The sequence below is a fragment of the Canis aureus genome, chromosome 30 (assembly GCF_053574225.1).
Source record: "Canis aureus isolate CA01 chromosome 30, VMU_Caureus_v.1.0, whole genome shotgun sequence".
Lineage (NCBI taxonomy): Eukaryota > Metazoa > Chordata > Mammalia > Carnivora > Canidae > Canis > Canis aureus.
Window position 1 is genome coordinate 28735198 of NC_135640.1, and position 22047 is coordinate 28757244.

The window sequence follows — 22047 nt, forward strand, 5'->3', positions numbered from 1 at the left end:
AAGAGTAAAGAGCTCTAATGCCAGATGACCCTGGTTCCATTTTTTTCAGTCTCCCTTACAGTCTAGATCTTATAGGAATATCTACTTTTTGAGTGAGAGCTCTCATAGAAACATTCATTTATTAAAGTGCTTTGATGCTACCAGTTTTAATTCTAATATGCCCCTCGTTAACTACAATTAAGAGTATAACATCGTTTCCTTTTCTAAAATTAGATGTCACACACATAAATACACATCAAATATAAATAAGTTCATTTTTCTTTGGACTTACCAAGCAAGCTGAATGGAACTTTTTCTTGCAAGTTCTACAGGCTTTTTTGGGAAGAGAATAGTTGAAACCATGAATGACTGAGAAACAGATCATGCAATCTTCAACACCCTCAAAACGTTTGTCTACGTTATTTTTCCATAATGCTAGGCCTTCCATAATACTTCCATTCTGTTAAAAAAAAAAAAAAATAGAGTATATATACTCTGAAGACCACCAAAGTGATTTTTATTCAATTTCATAAATTTGAAAATCGAATTTTAATTTAGAAAGAGAATAAAAAAAAAAAGAAAGAAGAGAATCTACTTAGCTACATTCACATCTCCTAAGTTTTCTGAATATTGGCTTTTAAAATGATTTCTCAAGTTTTAGAAACCAGATATAAGTTTTTCTCCATTAAAGACAGACTTGAAAGAGAGGTTCTGCACCAATACATCAAGTTTTATAGTCTCAATGTCCAAACAACTATACTTTGTTTAAAAGTCAAACATCTTTGAGATTCTTGGGATTTCTCTAATCACAGAAGGAGAGTTGAAACATTAGGCTAAAAGTAGCTCCGAAGACGTTCATCAATCCGGTATCTTACAAAAAGATTCCCACTCAAACAATTTCTTTAATGCCATGTATTGTTCTATGTCACCTACAATGTCAGTGGAGTAAAGTCAATTCCTCTCAAACACCAGAAAAAAAATTACAGAGCCTTAAAAAGGAAAACAGCTTGGCCGGTTCAGGTCACTTAGGCATATAGCTGTGTTGACCCAAGGAAATACAGTATCTCTCAACCTCAAGCAGAAGTGATATATTTTAAGTTTTACTGTCCTTTCAAAGAGGGGGTCAGTGGTACTACCTGGAAAGTCAAATGTGCACACGGAAATTTACCTGATGGGTGAGGTAAGTGCTTAACTGCAGCATCCAGTTTCGCCACTGCTGCACAGCCACACCTACTCTTTTCCCACTCTCCACAGTTATTGAACCCAGGGGGTAATTGGAAGGCAGCTGTATTATAAGTTCAATAACTATGTCCTCAATAGTGTAAGTAGCCATCACTTCTCGAGTGGTAGCTCGAGCTTTAACCTGCAACATAGGAAAGGTAATACGTTTTTTGCAAATTTCTTTTCTTTCTTTCATTAAAAAAACATCTTCCTAGGTTGACTATTAGCAGTCAGTCTTTATTCAAAGACAAAACAGGTAAACATGTTGGTTTACTGCACGAGATATTTAATAAATAGGTTTATATACCTGACATATTTTATAGCCTTTTCAGTTTAAAAAAGAAATCCTGCTCATAAAATGTTTTATGAAATTAAGCTTGTCATATAGCAGCTTTGAATAGACCCGTGACTGAATAAGTTCTTAATTACTGCTTTTCTTTCACACCAAGGGTATCAAATATCATTTATATTTAGAAGTCTCCCAACTCTTTCTCTGCCACAGAATTCCCTTGAGCTTTATTTATTTTTTTAAATTTTTATTTATTTATGATAGGCACACAGTGAGAGAGAGAGGCAGAGACACAGGCAGAGGGAGAAGCAGGCTCCATGCACCGGGAGCCCGACGTGGGATTTGATCCCGGGTCTCCAGGATCGCTCCCTGGGCCAAAGGCAGGCGCTAAACCGCTGCGCCACCCAGGGATCCCTCCCTTGAGCTTTAAAGCTAACCATCAACTGTTAGACTATTTCCACCTAACAGCATTGCAAACAATATAAAACACTAATTATCATGCTTGACCAATGTATTCTTCTGACATCCTATTGCCAAGCTAAAAACCATAGCATCATCTTAAACTTTTCCTTCTACCCCTTCCCAGGTATTAACTAGTTACAAGTTTGGATAAAGTATCACAAAATTTTTAACATTCCTCTCCTTTTATGGAAAATTCCCACTGATACTGCCTCACCCAAGCCCTCTTTGTTATTCATAACATCTATACCAGTGGGTCTCCCCTCATTATGCATTTGAATCCAAAGTCCATGCCAACAGCCTATACTATATATTGCAGTCAGAACTATTCCACTAATTGTAACACTAACAGTGACACTTGCTTCAAAGGAAAATTTTCAGTGGTTGAATAGGACCAAATGCTTTAGACTATCATTTGAGGTCTTTCCCAATATGACCCTAATTCATCATGGTAATGGCTGGTTCTCTACTTACCTTCAGGAATCCTGCTCTGTATGAATGCTGGCTTATTCAACATTTGTTAGGCAATTGCAGAAATTACATTCCCATTTCCAAGCTTTCTCCCTTTGCCATACTGTTTTCTCTATATTCAAGGCCTTTCTCTACACTGTCCCTAAACGACAATCCTGCCCACTTAATCTTCCTCTATAAAGTTGCACCTAATCCCCTCAGCCAGATGAACCTTTCCCACTCTGATTGCAGAGCACTCTTCCTCTTAATGTGACATTTTCAAGTTTCCAATTCAAAAAACAGTATCAGTATCACTCTTTTTTCCCTTTATTAGATTATGTGTTATTACACAATAGGAATCTGAACCCACTAAATCCTTCATTTCTCAAGTGAGTGACACACAGTACCTAGAATCTATAGGTATTTCAATATATATTTTGGGTTTTTTTTGTTTTTTTTTAACAGTGGGTTTATTTACTTATTTATTTAATTTTTATTTACTTATGATAGTCACACAGAGAGAGAGAGGGGCAGAGACATAGGCAGAGGGAGAAGCAGGCTCCATGCACCGGGAGCCCGATGTGGGATTCAATCCCGGGTCTCCAGGATCACGCCCTGGGCCAAAGGCAGGCGCCAAACCGCTGCGCCACCCAGGGATCCCTCAATATATATTTTGAATGAACTAATTAATGTTCAAAAACTCTGATGGGGAGGAAATGAAATTATAACACTGTTTCACTCTATACATTAATATTGAGATTTGATACCTGAGAATCAGAAAATAGACAATTTCTGTAAATTCTGAACCAATGGTTAATATTGTAATGATACTACAAATGATAGACATAACCAATATTCGAACAACTTTTTTGGAAAAAAGTCAAGATAATACTAACCGTCATGCCATTAAATAGCTGTGTACTTGTCTGCACAGAAGAAATTTCTTGAAAAGAAAGAACACTGCTGACATACTTGCTTGTAAATCTGTCTACAATATTGAAAACACGCTTCTCACTACTATTCCACCACAGCCTAACCATGGCAGGCAAGTCTTTTAATGTCATATGATAGACTGAACAAGCCAAGTGTGGGATATGGTAGGGAAGAGTTGCTGTTTCTGAGGAAAAAAACAAATTCTTAGTTAGTAACATTTATTTCTTACATAGAATAACAGACTAAAAAATAATTTTTAATTTCCTAACACTACAGCTAGAGCCCATAAAACAAACTTACTGAAGAAGCAAGAAATCTAGAGTATTAACTTTCTCTTATATTACAAATGAACCAACAGAACGGCAAAAAGAATAAAGATCCCAATTGACACTGCAAAATCTGCCTAGAAATAGCATTCTATATTTCACATGACAGACGACAAAAAAAAAGGGGTGGGGGGGAACATACGTATTTTAAAAAGGAAGACCCTAACTCCATATGCCCAGGGAGTGGGGGGAAAAAGTTAAATAAAAAGGAGGAAAAAATTTAGGGACTCCTGGTTGGTTTGGTCAGTGGAGCACACAACTCTTGATCTCCGGGTTGTGAGTTTGAACCCCACATTGAGTGTAAAAATTATAAATAAACTTTTTTAAAAAAGGAAAAATTTAAAGACTGTCTTTATAACAATTTATGAAAAGTTTAGTCCCTGTACTTTCCCCAGAGCTCACTGATGTGTTATACAAAATTCCTAGAATATCCACCTTAATACTCACAAGACACAGTACCCTCCTCATATCTCCAAGACATTTAAAAAAATTCCAATTCTAAGGAAACCATTTAAAACACTGGAGTACAACTAGATGCATGCATGTCTATCCCCTCAGTTAAAATTTGAGTTCCTCAAGTAAAGGAAAGAAATTTTACTCATCTTTGTTTCCCCAACTGAAGACTACTTATTTACAGGCAAAACATTACCACTTAACGAATATTTGCTTATAGAATAAAAGATAACAGTCTCAATGAACAAAGCTTCACAAATGTATAGATTTCTTACCCTTACCTAAAAGATCTAGTTGTATGTTCTATTTAGATAAACATGGAAAATTGTGTACTTCAAACTTCTCATAGCCAGGAAACACATTTGGGGTTATTCTCCAAATTCTCAAGAGTAAAGTACAATAAATACAACCTAATCTGGACCTAGTCTTCAAGAAAGAACACATACATCTTACTGACCTCTAATACTCAACTGGAGCTCTTCTGTAAAGAATGTTTTAGGGTCCTTATTTGAAAGCTCAATAGCTGTCTCTGCATAGGTTGGATTTTCTGGCATAAGCCTGAACAGGTGGTAGAGCAATTTATTCAAACTTTTTGTTTTTCGAAGGTACATTGAATATAGTGCCCGAAGCTGGTGGAGAGTGAAGAAGTTTGTTAGTAAACCCAATTAAACCAAGAGAGTCAGTGAAAAGAACAAATCAAAGTAGAATAGACTGTACAACAAGAACACAATGAAAAAGGCATTAATTTGAACACTTAGAATTACAAGGAGGAGTCCTACAAAATATATGCCACATTCTTACTTTCCAAAGGTGCCATCTGATGGCACTGCTCCCTTTCTTCATAAACAAGCAAAAGTTTTCACTACCCTTTCATTATTAGCCATATGCTTCTAACACCTTTCTCAAAGCATCTCCGTTAATAAGTTCATCTTTACTTTCTCTATGAAAATCTACTCCCTACTTCCCACAGATGATTCACTCCCTTTCCTTCCAAGCCTTCCATATATGCCTTTCACACCATAGTCCTTAACCTTTAAAAGTCCTGCTTAAAACAAATTCTCTTTTTTTGGCTGACCTCACACTGTATCAAACACTCCAGCATCCCTTTAGACAAGAGAGCACAAACTAGTAGTCCAAACGGTCTTGTTTTAATTTCTCTCAAAAATAGGATGTGTGGGGGCACCTGGGTGGCTCAGTCAGTTAAGTGTCTGACTCTATGTTTTGGCTCATGTCATGATCTCATGAGTTGTGGGATCAAGCCCTGTGTCAGGCTCCCACTCAATGGGGAGTCCACTTGAAGATTCTCTGCCTTTGCCCCTCCACGTATTTGTACATGGGTGCTCACTCTCTCTCTCAAAATTAATAATTCAATCACTAAAACATACATGGAGGGAAGCCCGGGTGGCTCAGTGGTTTAGCGCCGCCTTCAGCCCAGGATGTGATCCTGGAGACCTTGGATCAAGTCCCATGTCAGGCTCCCTGCATGGAGCCTGCTTCTCCCTCTGCCTGTGTCTCTGCCTCTCTCTCTCCCTCTCCCTCTCTCTCTCTCTCTCTCTCTGTGTCTCATGAATAAATAAATAAAATCTTTAAAAAATAAAAAATAAATAAAAAATACATGGATTTCTGGTTCCTTTTTAAATAGGAAAATCTTGTAAATAAGTCAGTCAGAGAAAGACAAATACCGTATGATTTCACTCATATGTGGAATTTAAGAAACAAAAGAGCAAAGAGGAAAAAAAGGGAAAGAGAGGGAGGCAAACTAAGAAACAGACGCTTAACTACACAGAATTGATGGTCACCAGAGGGGAGGTGGATGGAGAATGGGTAAACAGGTGATGGGGATTAAGGAGTGCACTTGTGATGAGAACTCTATGATGTACAGAATTGTACAATCACTATATTGTACACCAGTAACTATTATTACACTGTAGGTTAGCTATGCTGGGATTAAAATAAAAATTTTAAACAGGACAATCTGCCACCACCAGGTACACTACAGGCATCTGTGTGTTTCAGAACTCATTCCTCAATAACCCAGTTTTAATTTGTTCAGGTTTACTTTTGCAGCTCTTTGGTATATGTACCTGTTTTAAAAAGATTTTTCCCACTAAAGGATCCATCACCTCTTGGTGCAAGACACCATTTTCTGAACACTATAAATGCTCAAATACAAGTATCAAGCCATAGAATATGAAATTGATTTTTGAAGTATGTTGATCAAAGTACCTATAATGGAGAAATCTGGAGGACACTACCTTTTCCAGTAACCAACTTAGTATCACCAGTAAAGGACACAGTGACATTCTGTGCCTCCTTAGGTGACACACTGTGGACACATCGCCTCTTTGCAGTAAGTACTCTTGTTGAAAATTAACCAGAAATTGATCATAAGGAAACAATCAGACAAATCCAAATCCTAAGACAGTCTACAAAATAACTAACCTGGTGAATGACAATAAAGAAAAGGTAGGAAAACTGGGTTAAAGAAATATGACACATTTGATGCAAACATGATCTTGATCGAATCCTCAATAGCGAAGGAGTAAAACTATAAAGGACATTAAAGGGACAGCCAGGAAAATTTGAATACATATTAGATATCACTGCATTAAAATCAAATTCGAGTCTAATAACTATATTATTATGTAGAAACATGTCCTTGTTCTTAGGAGATATATGTTTAAATACTTCCAGTAAAGCATCATGAATCTGCAACTTACTTTCAAGTAATTCAGCAGGAAAAAAGTAAATATAGAGAAACCATATATAAAGGTACTAATACTGGGGCACCCGGGGGGCTTTGTCAGTTGGGCGTCCCTCTTGGTTTTGGCTCAAGTCATGATCCTAGGGTTATGGGATCAAGCCCTGTGTTGGCCTCTGTGCTCAGCAGGGAGTCTGCATGAGATTCCCTTTCTCTCCCTTTGCCCCTCCCCATCACGTACTCTCTCTCCCCAAAATTAAATAAATCTTCAAAGGTAGCAACATTAAAAATTTTTGACTCTAGGAAGAGTTACGTGACTTTTCATTGACTTATTCTTCTATCTCCTCTGTAAAAAATCAGTTGGAAGTAGAATTAAAAAAATAATTATACATATCAATGGGTTTTTTTTTGATAAAGGTTAGTATCCAAAATATATAAAGAACATACAAAACTCAACACCCAAAAAACAAATAATAGTTAAAAATGAGAAGCTATGAATAGACATTTTTCCAAAGAAGACATCCAGATGGCTAACAGACACATGAAAAGATGTTCAGCATCACTCATCAGGGAAATAAATAAATCAAAACTATGATGAGATACCACCTCACACCTATCAGAATGGCTAAAATTAATAATACAACAAACAACAGATGTTGGCAAGGATGTAGAGAAAAGGGGAACTCTCTTGCACTGTTTAGGAATGCAAACTGATGCATTCTGGAAAACAGTATGGAAATTCTTCAAAAAGTTAAAAATAGAACTACCCTGGAATGCCTGTCTGGCTCAGTCAGAACACATGATTCTTGATCTAAGGGCTTGTGAGTTCAAGCCCCAGTAACAAAAAATGTCAGATAATCTTCATAGAAGAACAGAAGAGGTCTGTTGTAGGCGGCACAGATCAACTGAGCTGTAGCACTGAAATAATTAAAGTACTGCTGCATTAAAAAAAAAAAAAAAAAAAAAACTAGACATATCCTACAATCCAGCACTACTGGTATTTACCCAAAAGATACAAAAATACAGATTTGAAGAGGCATATGCACCCCGATGTTTACAGCAGCACTATCAACAATAGCCAAATTACAGAAAGAGCCCAAATGTCCACTAACTGATGAATGGATAAAAAAGACATGGTAGGGACGCCTGGGTGGCTCAGCAGTTGAGCATCTGCCTTTGGCCCAGGGCATGATCCTGGAGACCTTGGATCGAGTCCCACATCGGGCTCGCTGCATGGAGCCTGCTTCTCCCTCTGAAAGAATGAAACCTTGCCATTTGCAATGTGGATGGAGCTAGAGAGTATAATGTTAACCAAAATAAGTCAGTCAGAGAAAGACAAATACCATTTGATCTCATTCATATGTGGAATTTAAGATAAAAAAAAAAGATGAACATAAGAGGGAAATAAAGAGAGGCATTCATAAGAAACTCTTAACTATAAAGAATAAACTTAGGGTTCCTTGGAGGGGAGGTGAGTAGGGGGACTGGTTAAATGGGTGATAGGTATTAAGGAGGGCACTTGTGATGAGCACTGGGTGCTATATGTAAGTAATAAATCATTAAATTCTATTCCTGAAACTAATATTACACTGTATGTTAACTGGAATTTATATAAAAACTTGAAAAAAAATCGGGATCCCTGGGTGGCGCAGCGGTTTGGCGCCTGCCTTTGGCCCAGGGCGCGATCCTGGAGACCCGGGATCGAGTCCCACGTCGGGCTCCCGGTGCATGGAGCCTGCTTCTCCCTCTGCCTGTGTCTCTGCCTCTCTCTCTCACTGTGTCTATCATAAATAAATAATAAAAAAATAAAAAAAAAAAACTTGAAAAAAAATCAATGGATTTTTAAAAATCCATATATATTACCCAGAAATCCTACTCCTAGGTAAAGAACACAAGAAAAATGAAAATATACATCCACTCAAAAATTCATATATGATGTTCACAGTAGCTTTATTCATTTAAAAGTGGAAACAACCTAAATGTCCATCAAAGGATAAATGAATAAACGAAATGTGGTATACTCATCACACAATGGAATATTATTCAGCCATAAAAAATAAAGTAGTACAGATTTATGTATTTAATCCCCGAATCTGAAAATATGCTATGTGAAATAAGCCAACCACAAAAGACCACATATATGAAATGTCTACAAGGGGAAATCAACAGAGTCAGAACACAGAGAATAGTGGCTGCCATGGGCTGGAAGGTTTGAGAGAAAATGGGAATTGACTGCAAATGGGTAAAGGTTTCTTTTTTCAGGTGTTGAAAATTTTCTAAAATTAGATAGTAGTGATATTTATACAATTTTGTGAATATGGTAGAAACACTAAACCATATACCTTAAATAAGTAAATCTGATAGCATGAAAAACATATCAGTAAAGTTATGAAACACACATAGGCTCATGGCTTTGTTCCAGCCCAATCTGATTCACTGGGAGTTGCTTTTGTTTTTAGGAAAAAAGTTTTTGTTTTGTTTTTCTTTTTAAGATTTTATTTATTTATTTGAGAGAGAGAGAAAGAGAGAGAGAGCGCATGAGAGAGAGCACACACAAGCAGTGGGGAGGGATAGAGGGAGAGGGAGAAGCAGAATTCCCACTGAGCAGGGAGCCTGATACAGGGCTTGATCCCAGGACCCCAGGATCATGATCTGAGCCAAAGGCAGATGCTTAACTGACTGAGCAATCCAGGTACCCAGGAAAAAAGTTTTTTTAAAAACCCAGAGTTAGGACCAATTGCAATGTTTTTTAAAAAAATTCTGTTTGCTTTAGGATTTATCTAATTAGGCTATTAACTGAGTTATTCTGGTTTAACTGCCACAGTTTGGTTTGAGTTCCAGGCTCAATAAATGCTGCCGTACAATTCTTTGTACCCTTTTCCCAATTCTGGTTTAATGAAAAAAGTGATGCATGGCCATTTTCTAAATTTCTGAATATAAGATGATAAAAACAAAATTCTTACATATGGAAGCCTCACTTGCTGCAATTTTTGAGAGATCAAGAATATTTTAAGAAACAAATGTAAAAGCCCAATTGGGAGTTTCTTGAAATACATCACCAGCAAATAAAACTAGCTCAAGTCACAAACATAAGTGGCTGGCCTATAGAAAAATAAAACAATTAGAAAATCTAGATCATTGTTGCCCCTGTAATTTGATTTTCCCCTTAGATACACAAATGCAAAGAAGTATATGGTCACATAGTTGTACCAAGATTAAAACAATTAGAAAATCGGGGATCCCTGGGTGGCTCAGCGGTTTAGCGCCTGCCTTTGGCCCAGGGCGCAATCCTGGAGTCCCGGGATCAAGTCCCACGTCAGGCTCCCGGCATGGAGCCTGCTTCTCCCTCTGCCTGTGTCTCTCCTTCTCTCTCTCTATGTCTATCACGAATGGAAAAAAAAAAAAAATCTTTAGAGGCCAGAGCATGACCAGAGAGAACCAGATAAAAGCCAAAGAGAGCAGAAACCTGGTTCTCTGAAAGGAAAAAAATAATAATAAAAAAAACAAATAAATAAAACAATTAGAAAATCTAGATCATTGTTGCCCCTGTAATTTGATTTTCCCCTTAGATATACAAATGCAAAGATGTATATGTTCACATATTTGTACCAAGATATGAATTATAAGCAAGGACATAAATTATAACTTACAAATTCTGAAAAATCACATTGGAAATAAATGCCGTATTTAGTCACACCTTAATGAGGTAATAAAGTAAGTGTTTTTGTACTGACTGTCAAAAACGCTACTGTTTATATTTAAAAAGCCATCAGCTTATTAAACTGATTCAAACAACACTTAATTGGAACTTTTTAAGTGGGGATCTGTCTAAAGAATAAAAAGAAAAGAAAGAAAACTTGGAAATTTTTCCAGCTTTTCTTCCTAGACAATGAGGTTTTTCTTCCTAAATATGAGACAACAGAGACATCTAGTGGCTGCTAGAGTAATTTGGGCAAAATAATTATTTTAGGATATTTTTTACTATTTAGAGGTAATAGTTTGAATTACACAGGTTAACATTTCACAAATCTTTCTCTAAACACTGATTTTCAAAAAAAGTAAATTCCCAATGATGTTAACTAAAATCTCCACAAGGGTCAAAAGTTGAAAAAAAAACAAAACAGCAAGATACAATTCTTTTGAAATTATTACTGTGGTAGTACAAAATTAAATTATATAAATCTTGTTTGCTTCAATAAAAGGACTTGGTGGCTACATTCAGTTAGAAAAAAATTGATTCCAGTACATTCCAGAGATTACTTTTGCAAAAAAACTGTGTGTGTGTGTGTGTGTGTGTGTGTGTGTGTGTTTGTGCATGCGGGATGATAAGGAAATTAAGGGACAGAAATAAATTTAGCAGAAAGTCTGAAGTTAGCCAGAAAAGACTAGATTAAAATGTGAGGCATTTCCCTTTTTTTCTACAAGAGGGGAAACAAAGAATTTAAGATGGTAACAGAAACACACAGAGGATAGAACTGTCAAAAGTTATCACATATTTATTTACCTGAGATGAAGCAGCTTTGAAAAAAGTAAGTATTAATTTCCAGGTGAGGAGGTATCCCAGAACAAAGCAGAAGTCTTCACTTAGTGGCTTAATAGTAACTATCTGTCCAACAGGAATACACCCCAAAACATTTTCTAGTAAGTCCTCCTGAGTGCTAAGAAGAGACATCAGTGCTGCCGGTGGTGACCTATGAATCAAGGATTAAACACAATTTTCTTCATAACTTGTCCCTTAAAAAACTGATAGCATGTATAAACTTTAAGCATTTTAGAAAAACCTTTCTCTACTTTCCAAAACCATTTTAAAGTCCCCCATAAAGATTCAGTTTTAACTGCTAATTTTGCATAATGGCGATTACAAAATCTGAAAGACATAAAATGTATAAATATGTACTTTTTCATGTATATTTAATTATAAATTTATTAATATATGTAAACATAAAACAAATTTTGTATTATTATAAATACATAAAATATTCTTTACACCTATATATTTAAAATGCATAGGAAATATACAATGAAATAGAAGCTCTAGTACTTTAGTTTTTAAAGGAAAAACCATTCTAGAAAACATGTATTTCAACTTTGTTTTATGGATAGAAAAAAAAAAAAAATCACACACCCATAGAGGCTAAACGGTTAATCTCAAGTCCCTCAGCTAGTTAAGGGAATGATGAGGGATACCAAGTCCTACCAGATCCCTATAAAGTAAAAAACAAAACTTCATGTCTTTTCAGGAAAGTAAATTCTATATTCATATTAATTCATTACAATGCAAGTTAATTTTCCTCTTTATTGAACTACTGCACTGATTAACACCTTCAGATGAACTTAGGAGATTCTCAAAAAGTGAAAAACTTTTGTATATCCTGTCAGATTCTCCCTAACATTGTAGCTCAGTTCTCTCCTTCCACCTCTGCAGTTTCTTTCCCTGTGGCTTCCTTTTCCCAGCCCATACACAGGTATTTGAGCTTCTGCCCTAGGATAAAATTTTTACCTTCAACACCACTATCCCATGTACCAACCCTTCTCTCTTCCATACCAACAGTCACTAGATTTTACAAATACCAGCTCAGGTATCTCTTCATTTCCACGCTGTACTCCCTGTACTGTTTCTAGAATGGTCTCCATCTCTGTGTGCTTCCTTGTGTAATTTATATTTCATACTATAGCCAGAATCAGCTGGTACTTTTCCCATCTTCTGCCAAATAATGCCCCAAATCCCAGAAAATTTAATTTTTAAGACTCATTATCTTAAGTACCCTTCCAGGTTTATTTTTCACAATAACTTCCCTGCCTACTCCCCATATATTCACTTATCCTTCTACTAAACAAATAAGCAATATTCGTAAGTCTGCATTAGATCAGGAACCACTCTGGATGTTACGGATATAGTCGAGAACAAAAGACAAAAACTCCTGACTTTACAGAGCTTCTACTCCAGTGGAGGAAATAGACAATAAAAAAAAATGTCAAGGGCAACTACTCAACACTTCCATGCACATCCTGAACATTCATGCCTTTGCACATGGTGTTCTCTGAAGACCATGCTGAAATGCTACCTAACCTAACAGATCCAGCATAAATGTCTCTTCCTCAAGAAAAAGTCTTCCCTTCCAGTGCATGGCAGCTGTGTCGTTCCCCCTGTCCCATCCTTTTCCATAGTACTTGCCACATACTAACTATCTTTTATTATAGAGTAATGTGGTCTAAAGTAGATTATAAGCTCTTTATGAATAAGAACAATTACTAAACACCATATTCTCCCCTCAGCATTTAATTAATACTTTGCACAGCAAAGTGGGTGCTCATTAGATATCTGAATTGATGTACTCTTTCCACAGCTACCGTGTAGTTAAAGTAAGTTCTGCTATAGAGTAACAAACTGAAAATATGATTTAGAAACAATCAAGGAGAGAAATTACCTTTCTGGCTGGACACTAGCTTTCATTTTTGGCTTAAAGATGACTCTAAAAGATCTACTGAATGAATATTATACTAAATTTAGAGCTTTTGTGTTTGTCCACCTTCTGAAGTTATAAGTGAAACAGATTATGAAAATTTAATAAAACAAATTATTAAAAAAACTTACAAGGCTGGTTCTTCTTCTTCATCTCCATATGACTTTAGATTATCCTGATCATATTGTGGTAATTCAGGCATCAATCTGCAAGTCAGAATATATTACATTAACTTGTTCATTGTTAAATCATGCTCAAGAGGCAGAATGACTAATACTTACTCTGAATGAGTATATTTTTAAATGTAAGTTGTGTACAGAGAACAGTGACCTAAATCATCCAAAATTTGGCATCCCTGTTATTAAAATACATAATCAAGTTTTCTTTTTTTACTTTTACTTTTTTTTTCTTTAATGATCAAGTGTTAAAACTAAATATATATTCTACTTTTTTCAACCACAACACTGATTCAATTAGAAGAATTCTTACTTGTACAGCATATGGTAAACAGCAATTTGCACAGGTCGAGCTCTGTAGAGGAGTAATGGGGCCAATATATTTAACAAAGTCTGGAGATACTCTGGTAAGTTTGTTTTTTGGCCAGCAACCAGTCTTGAAGGGAGTTTTTGACTCAATAGCTGGTCCTTTGGGATATATGTTAATGTTTCACACATGGGCTTCAGCATTGCATTCTGAAAGGATGTTTCAGATGTATCTTTGCTTTCTCCTGATGACAGAAAGGAAAGAAACATGCACATTCTAAAACAAGGTAATAGAGTTTGACTGACTTATAGTCAAATGTCATTTAAGAAAATGAAACAAAAAACTGACAAATATTAGAGCAGTCCTCGCTAGAAACTGTTTAACGTAATCTTACATGATAATCATAACTTCTATTATCTCATCCTTAAAAAAGAGAAGTTTGAGTTATAAATAATCTTTTCAGGTTATCTGAATTACTATTATTTTAATTTGCAATAATCTTTGGGTTCTTTGCCAGTTTTCAATTCTTGCCTGGAAAGCAGAAGCATATATGATGCTTCTGAGATGCCAAGCTTTCTCTCAGGTTCTTTTTCTTTTCTTTTTTTTTTTTTCTTTTTTTTTTTTACACTCTGTACTGTTTGATTTAAACAGCCAAAGTTTTTATTTTGAATTTTTCAGCTAGTCACTTGCAATGTATCTCACTATGATTCCCCTTTCACTTGCCTGTAACAGTCACCAAAAGAGGTAAAAGCAAACTGTGGATGCCTTGGGAAAAAAATTCTTTCCATTCACTGATTAGATTTACAGGGAGATTGCCAATGGTATCTGGAGTTGCAGAGTCGAAAAAAGCACTGAGCTCACAGGCCAAATCACAGCTGACACACGCAAACAGTTGTACAAGTGGAACAGAATACAATGCATGATTCTCACTTGTTGTCTGAAGAAACAAAGATGAAATAGGTAAGCAGACATCTACCACAAATACCACAAATCAAGGCAATAAAGAAAATGCTTTCATTTCTCTAAATTTTAAAATAAAAAGCAGTTGAAGTGTAGTCTCAGGAGACATTTACACATTTTAAAAATTAAATACTAAAAAAAAAAAAAAAAAATTAAATACTAAGAATTAGAATCAATCCACTTATTTTGAAATACTCTATTTCTAAAACTCTGAAAGAAAATATCAGTTACCATTTATCAAGTGAAATATACAAAACCATATTTATAATCTTCTCAGGAGCCCTACTAATTGGGCATTATTAAGTTATATTAAAAATAAGGGCACTGAGGATGACTGGATAGCTCAGTGGGTTGAATCTCCAACTCTTGAACTTGGGATCAGGTCATGATCTCAGGTTCTGTGCTTAGCAGGGAGTCTGCTTGAGATTTTCTCTTTTCTTCTCCCTTTGTCCTTCTCCCCTGCTTGCACTCTCTCTCTCTCTCAAATAAATAAAATCTTAAAAAAATAAAAAAATAAGGACACTGAGGCTCAAAATGGTTGTTTGAACATCCTAAGTCACACAGCTAATAGCAAACAAAGCAGAGGTTTAGCCCAATTCAACCCCAGTGATTTGCAGCCATCAGAGCCCACAAATATTATACCTGCTTTGTGTATAAAAAGAGCACTGATTCTCTCTGAATTTGCTTAATCTTTAACCTATTACTGACACAGTACATTTTAAGAATAATTTAATTAAGAGCCAAAAAGATAGAAAAAAAACTAATCACGAAGGATAACACCTGCAAGGTCTGTGCTACAAATATTATATTAAAATGAGCTATGGAGAGTACATTTTAATGGCAGGAGATTTGGTCATTGAATGATGCCAGCAGATATTAAACCTCTATCAATGCACTATCCTTTCAAATAGTAACTGGTGAGGAATATATCTATAGAGTTTAAATGTTTGCAAAAGAACTAATTACAATCATTACTTAAAGATTAAGATTAGTAATTTGTTCTAGCATACAGATATGCATGAAGACCCAACACTGATGATACATTGGTTTAATTTACCTCTAACCAAGCCAACATGGAGCACATGATGAAGTCCCATTCACTCTCTGCCAAAGGAGATGAGCAGTATTTCAGAAACAGGGAAAGGAACCGTATTATTTCTATATTTACACCTAGTATCTCTGGGCTGACTTCTGATAGATTACTGTGATAAAGACAGAAACAAAACAAAATAACATTAAAGAATTATATGGACATTCAATTACAAACTATTTTATTTTAAATCTTATATACTTATAACAGGCTGACTTAAGTGTTTACCAACCTATTACTATACAAAGTTGTGACTGTAAGATATACAATCTGGACACATATTGTAATGGGGGTGGGGGATAATATAAAATATCACCTACCAACTGAAAAGAAAAATATCTTCATGATCTTTCTTCCAGGATATTAGAATCTTTAATATACCATGTAATAACTCCCCATCATCTATGCTTCTGGTTTGCAGGCAAGAATTAAAAATGGCAAGATGTCCAAAACCTCCTAAAGTAAAATTCAAAATGAAAATTAAATGTACATACACATACATCCACATCTATCTACACATACTGCCTTAAATCAAAGTCTTGTCTTACACATGACTTTATTTTTTATGAAATTATGTTGTTGCTCTGATAAAACTTTTTTGACAAAAAATAGGGATGATTATTCTTAGACCATGCTAATGTTAACAAAGAAGCATTCTTTTCTTTCTTTGATACAAACCTTGAAATGAAGAAAAGCATTTCTAGTACTAATTATGTAAGCATTATAATTACCACAAATGAGAAAATTCAAGAAAAGCCAATCACTATATAGAATGGTAAACTACTAACTCATTTCTTATATTATTAAACTTGTGCAACAGACCAAAAGAAAAAAAGAAAAATCAGGAAAAAAATCTACTGCTATTACAAAAGAGAAATTCTATTTTGAGATAGGTCCAACACCTTCCCCAGAAATGTCTAGGTTAAGAATTCTAAAAAGGACTAACATGAAAGAGTCAACAAATGAGCATGTAAGCTCCACAGAGCAGAGACCCTGTCTCCATACCAAGCACCTACCATAGAAAAGGGAGTGGGGGTCGGGGTGGGTTAGGGTGAGTAAATGATACTGTGCTTTAAACTAACCTATGCTGGGGTTTTGTTTTTTGTTCTTGGTTTCTTACACATAGGACTCATTTAGTATGCCCCATCTCTTAAATAAAGACGAACATGAAAAACATAGCTAGAGTGTAAAGTTAAAGATGGAAAACAGAACATCTTCTTCCGTAATTCATACATTAACTCAATAGGCATGTACTATATCTGGAAAGTTCTCATAGGCTTACCACTCTTTAGAATCCCGGTTCCTTCTTACCCTTTAACACGCAGCTTAAATATTGCCTATACTCTATGCAATTCCCACATACATGAAGTACATCCCCCTGCATTTCTCTGTTCTCAATTCTCCTTTGTCTATTGTCTTTACAGCACTGTTTGTTACTTATTTGTTATCTCCTCAAAAGAAAGTAAGCTCCATGAAGGAATCTTGTCTGTTTTACTTACCACTGTGTACCTCCCCCTCGTACAATGCCTGAAATACAGACATTTATTTTGACTGACTAAATGAAGAATGAATAAATAATGAGTACCAGGTGTATTGCTAGATGCTGGGGAAAGATGAACAAAATTCAGTCCCTGAAAGGATTCATCTAGCAGTACTGGTAGACTTAAAAACAAATTAGAATATATTGGGGACAAAAACTGGGAATCTAGAAAATAAACAACTATCTCCATTTAGGTTGAGTCATAAAAGGCTTCCCAGGTGCACCCGGTGGCTCAGTCGGTTGGGCGTGTGACTCTTGGTTTCGACTCAGGTCCTGAACTCATGGCTTGTGGGATCAAGCCCTGCACTGGACTCCACATTCAGCAGGAGTCTGCTTGGATATTCTCTTCCTCTGCTCCCTACCCCGCTTGCTCTCTCTCTCAAATAAATGAATTAATCATTTTTTAAAAAGCAAGAAAAGGCTTCCCAAAGCTGGTATTTGAACTGGGACTTATCAAAAGTTCGACAGTCTGTGAGAACAGCAAAGGGGCACACAGTTGTAAAAAAGGACAGAATAGAAGAGATACCACCAAGATGGCAATGTAAGTTGTTCTTGACTTTGCTCCCTCCTCATAAGAAAATCCACTAACGATTCAAGAACAAGATGTCACTGAGACTCTTATAGGGGTCAGGTTAAAGCACCCCCTCTGTCACTGAGACCAAGACAGGATGCATTAGGAAGGTAAGAGAAGCAGCTCCACACCGACTACACTGCCCCTCCCCAGGACAGTGCAGCTCCATGTGGGAAGGGTACCCTGGAGACTCTGGTTCTGCAGTAGGAAAAAGCCTAGGGTGAGGGAAAACCAGCACAACCCCTCCAGTACTGTGAGTCGCTGTGGTGGACCTCCTACTCTGATCTCAGAGTACTGGGATTGCTGGGGAATTTGCAGGCCTCAGTCCTGACTTTGACAAAGAATGGACAGGGTGCTTGTAACAACCAGCACACAGATCTAGGCAGATCAATTCATACCTGCAGTGTCCAGTAGTAATCCCAATCTGTGGCTTTGCTTATCTGCAGAACCAAGACAGGCTCACGCAGATCTGCCTGATTCTGATTCTCAAAGGAAGAGTCAAAGGAAGAGTTTTGACAGCCCCGAAGCCCAGTTTACCCACTCCCAGGTAAGGAGCAGAGCTGCAGCCCTGCTAATTGTGGAGCATCTTCCAGCCCCGACAGACCAGAAGGGCTGGAGACAATTCCTGAAAGCTGTGTGGCCCAAAAGCCACTCATAGCCAAGAGGCAACTGAGCAGGGCTGATCACCCAGAGCAAAGCCAGCATCCTGCACTGGGGCTTCTCCTGCTACACACAGGCAGAGTGATTAATTCACAAAGCTGAGGGTCACTTCTGGCCCCTCCCCTTCCCACCCAGGCAAGGGAGCTGAGACATAGCCCCACATACTGTGGAGAGTCTTCCAGCCCATCTGACCAGAAAGGCTAGCAAAAATTCCTGAAAGCTGTACATCAGAGCAGCACTACAACCAAGAGGCGGGCGGGCAGGGCCCATACTTTGCAGACCAAAGCCAGTGGCCCAGTCCAGTCAAAGAACCTGGGATGCAGTTCTGCTTGAGTTTAGACAACACAGAGCTTTACTGGCTTTAGAGCTACTTCTGCCACTGTGCCCAGGCAAGAAACCTAATCTGTAGCCCACTCATCACTGAATGCAACCTTTAGCCTGTCTGACCAGGGAACCTAAACAGCACATGGGAAGCTCCACAGCCCATCCAACAGGCCTATGTCCAGTGGCACCTGAAAGAGCACAGTCCTTGGCTTCCCCCATCTACAGAGCATCACCTGACCAGGAAATTCTGCACACATTCCTGCCATTCAGGTTCCCAAACAATGAGCTTTACAGATTCTGGAATCTGTCCTGCTGCCAGGGCAGGGAAGCTAATTCATACCCCAATCTATTAATGAATATGGTACCCAGCCCGACCTATCTAGTGAGGCTGACCCGAGAATCCAGGTAACTGCAGAACCGAGCTAGCAGTCTTATCTAACTGTGAGCCGCCCAGCTTCATCAGAGCTCAAACAGCTTTGTCCAGAAGCAGACTATAATAGCAGGTCCTACTCTCTCTCTAAAAGTAAATAAATAAATAAATATATTTTTAAAATATAGTAAAAATACAGGATGCCTGAGTGGTTCAGTCTGTTGGGCATCTGACTCTTGGGTCATGATCTCATGGGTAATATAATTGAGCCCTGAGTCAGGCTCTGTGCTCAGCAGGGAATCTGCTTGAGGATTCTCTCCCTCTGCCCCTCCACCCACTTAAATGCTCACTCTCTCCAAAATTTAAAAAACAAAATCCTAAAAAAAAAAGTAAGTATAACCATAACTACAAAAATTTGCTACTAGTTATATAATATTTTTAAAAATGTAAACTACAGGGTACCTACTAGGTGGCTCAGTCAATCATCTGCCTTCACCTCAGGTCATCATCCCCCCACATTGGGCTCCCTGCTCAGTAGGCAGTCTGCTTCTCCCTCTGTCCCTCCCCCCACTCATGCTCGCTCTGTCTCTCTCTCAAATAAATAAATAAAATCTTAAAAAAAAAAAAAAAAAAGTGGGCGGCCCTGGTGGCGCAGCGGTTTAGCACCGCCTGCAGCCCAGGGCGTGATCCTGGAGACCTGGGATCGAGTCCCACATCAGGCTCCTTGCATGAAGTCTGCTTCTCCCTCTGCCTCTGCCTCTCTCTCTCCCTCTCTCTCCCCCCACATGTCTCTCATGAATAAATAAATAAAATCTTTAAAAAAAAAAAAAAAAGTAAACTGCAGTAACAGTGGTAACTGAGCAGTGACTCCTATTTAAAGTCACCAGCTGCACTGGCCCCTAACAAGAGAATCAGCTTATTCTTTGAAGCCAGACACTGACTTCTTCCTCTAGCTATGAAAGTCTTAAATGGCATCTTCTGGTAAAAGGCTGTTTCATCTACAGCGAATACCTGCTGTTAGTGTAGCCACTTTCATTATCTTAAGCTAGATCTTCCAGGTAACTTGCTATAGCTTCTGTGCCAGCATTTACTGCTTCAACTTGTGCTATTATGATAGATGGCTTCTTTTCTTAAACCTCATGAATCAATCTCTCCTAGCTTCAAACTTTTCTGCTGAAGCTTCTTCACCTCATTTAGCCTTCTTAGAATAGAAGAAAGTTAGTATCTAAGGGAATGTAGTAGCTGGTTTGATCAAACCATCCGAACCACTAAAACTTCTCCACATCAGCAACATGGCTATTTTGCTTTCTTATCATTTACGTGTGCAATGGAGAAGCACTTTTCATGTCCTTCAAGACCTTTTCCTTTGCATTCACAACTTAGCTGTTTGGCATGAGAGGCCTAGCTTTCAAAATTACCTTCACTTTCAACATGACTTTCTCACTAAGTTTAATCATTTCTAGTCTTTGATTTAAAATTAAGACATGGGGACATCTGGGTGGCTCAGCGGTTGAGCATCTGCTTTTGGCCCAGGGCATGATTCTGGAGTCCCGGGATCAAGCCCCACATCGGGCTCCCTACATGGAGACTGCTTCTCCCTCTGCCTGTGTCTCTGCCTCTCTCTCTGTGTATTTCTCATGAATAAATAAATAAAATCTTTAAAAATTTTAATTAATTATTTAATTAAATGCAAGACATGTGACAATTCCTTTCACTTGAACACAGAGGCCATTGTAGGGTTATTAATTAGCCTGGAATAGGCAAGCCCAAGGAGAGAGAGACAGACAGGGAATGGCAGGTAGAAGAGTCAGAACACACTGAAACACTTATCGATTAAGTTAGCTTTCTTATAGGGGACAGCCCATGGCACCCCAAAACTATTACAATAATAACAGCAAAGATCACTGCTCACACATCACCAGAAAAAAAATACAGTAATAATGAAAAAATTTGAAATATTGCAAGAATTACCAGAATATAAAAACACGAAGTAAACAATGCCATTGGAAAAATGGCGTTGGCAAAGCTGCTTGATGCAGGGTTGCCATAAACTTTCAATTTATAAAAAAGAAAAAAAACACAGTATCTTCAAAGTGCAATAAAGCAAAATGCAATAAAACAAGGTGTGCCTTTACTTAGACAAAATAGACTTTAAAGATGGTTATAATATAATGATAAAAGGGTCAATATAGCAAGAAGATATTACAATTGTAAATATTTATGCATCCAACACTGGAGTACCTAAATACATAAAGCGAAAACTAACACAGCTAAACGGAGAAATAGTAATACAATAATAGTTGGAGACTTTAATACTGCACTCTCAACAATGAAAACAGATTATCCAAAGAATCAATAAGTAAACAGGGGACTTAAACAATACTACAGATCAAATGGATCTAACAGACATAAAAAGAAGAAGAAAGACTCCTATATCCTAACTAATAAATAACAAAACTACAGCTTATGTTTCTATGGTGATAATATTTAGAAAATTCATGCTTCCATTCTATCCAACAATTGCAGAATACACATTTCTTCTCAAGTGCATAATGACCACTTTCTAAGATAAACCATAGGTTGGGCCATAAAACAATCTTAGCAAATTAAAAAAAAAAAAAAACTGAAATCATATCAAGTACTTTCTCTGACCACAATATCATGAAACTAGAAATCAATAATGACAGTAAAACTTAAAAATTCACATGGAAACTTAACAACACTCTCCTAAACAACCAATGGATCAAAGAAATAAAGGGGAACTAAAACTTTTT

At 37.1% G+C, this 22047-nt stretch overlaps 1 protein-coding gene across 1 annotated transcript in view; it reads right to left on the bottom strand.

Moving 5' to 3' along the window:
• The window catches only part of LTN1 (listerin E3 ubiquitin protein ligase 1), a 66284-nt gene that overhangs the window by 1631 nt on the left and 42606 nt on the right, over positions 1-22047 (bottom strand). Inside the window, exons 20-29 of the mRNA XM_077878911.1 lie at positions 16129-16264; positions 15776-15920; positions 14482-14695; positions 13765-14002; positions 13407-13481; positions 11316-11502; positions 4568-4739; positions 3295-3515; positions 1148-1342; positions 272-439 (exon numbers count right to left, since the gene is read on the bottom strand). Of these exons, the coding sequence (XP_077735037.1) occupies positions 272-439; positions 1148-1342; positions 3295-3515; positions 4568-4739; positions 11316-11502; positions 13407-13481; positions 13765-14002; positions 14482-14695; positions 15776-15920; positions 16129-16264 (1751 nt within the window). The remainder of the gene's footprint in view (positions 1-271; positions 440-1147; positions 1343-3294; positions 3516-4567; positions 4740-11315; positions 11503-13406; positions 13482-13764; positions 14003-14481; positions 14696-15775; positions 15921-16128; positions 16265-22047) is intronic.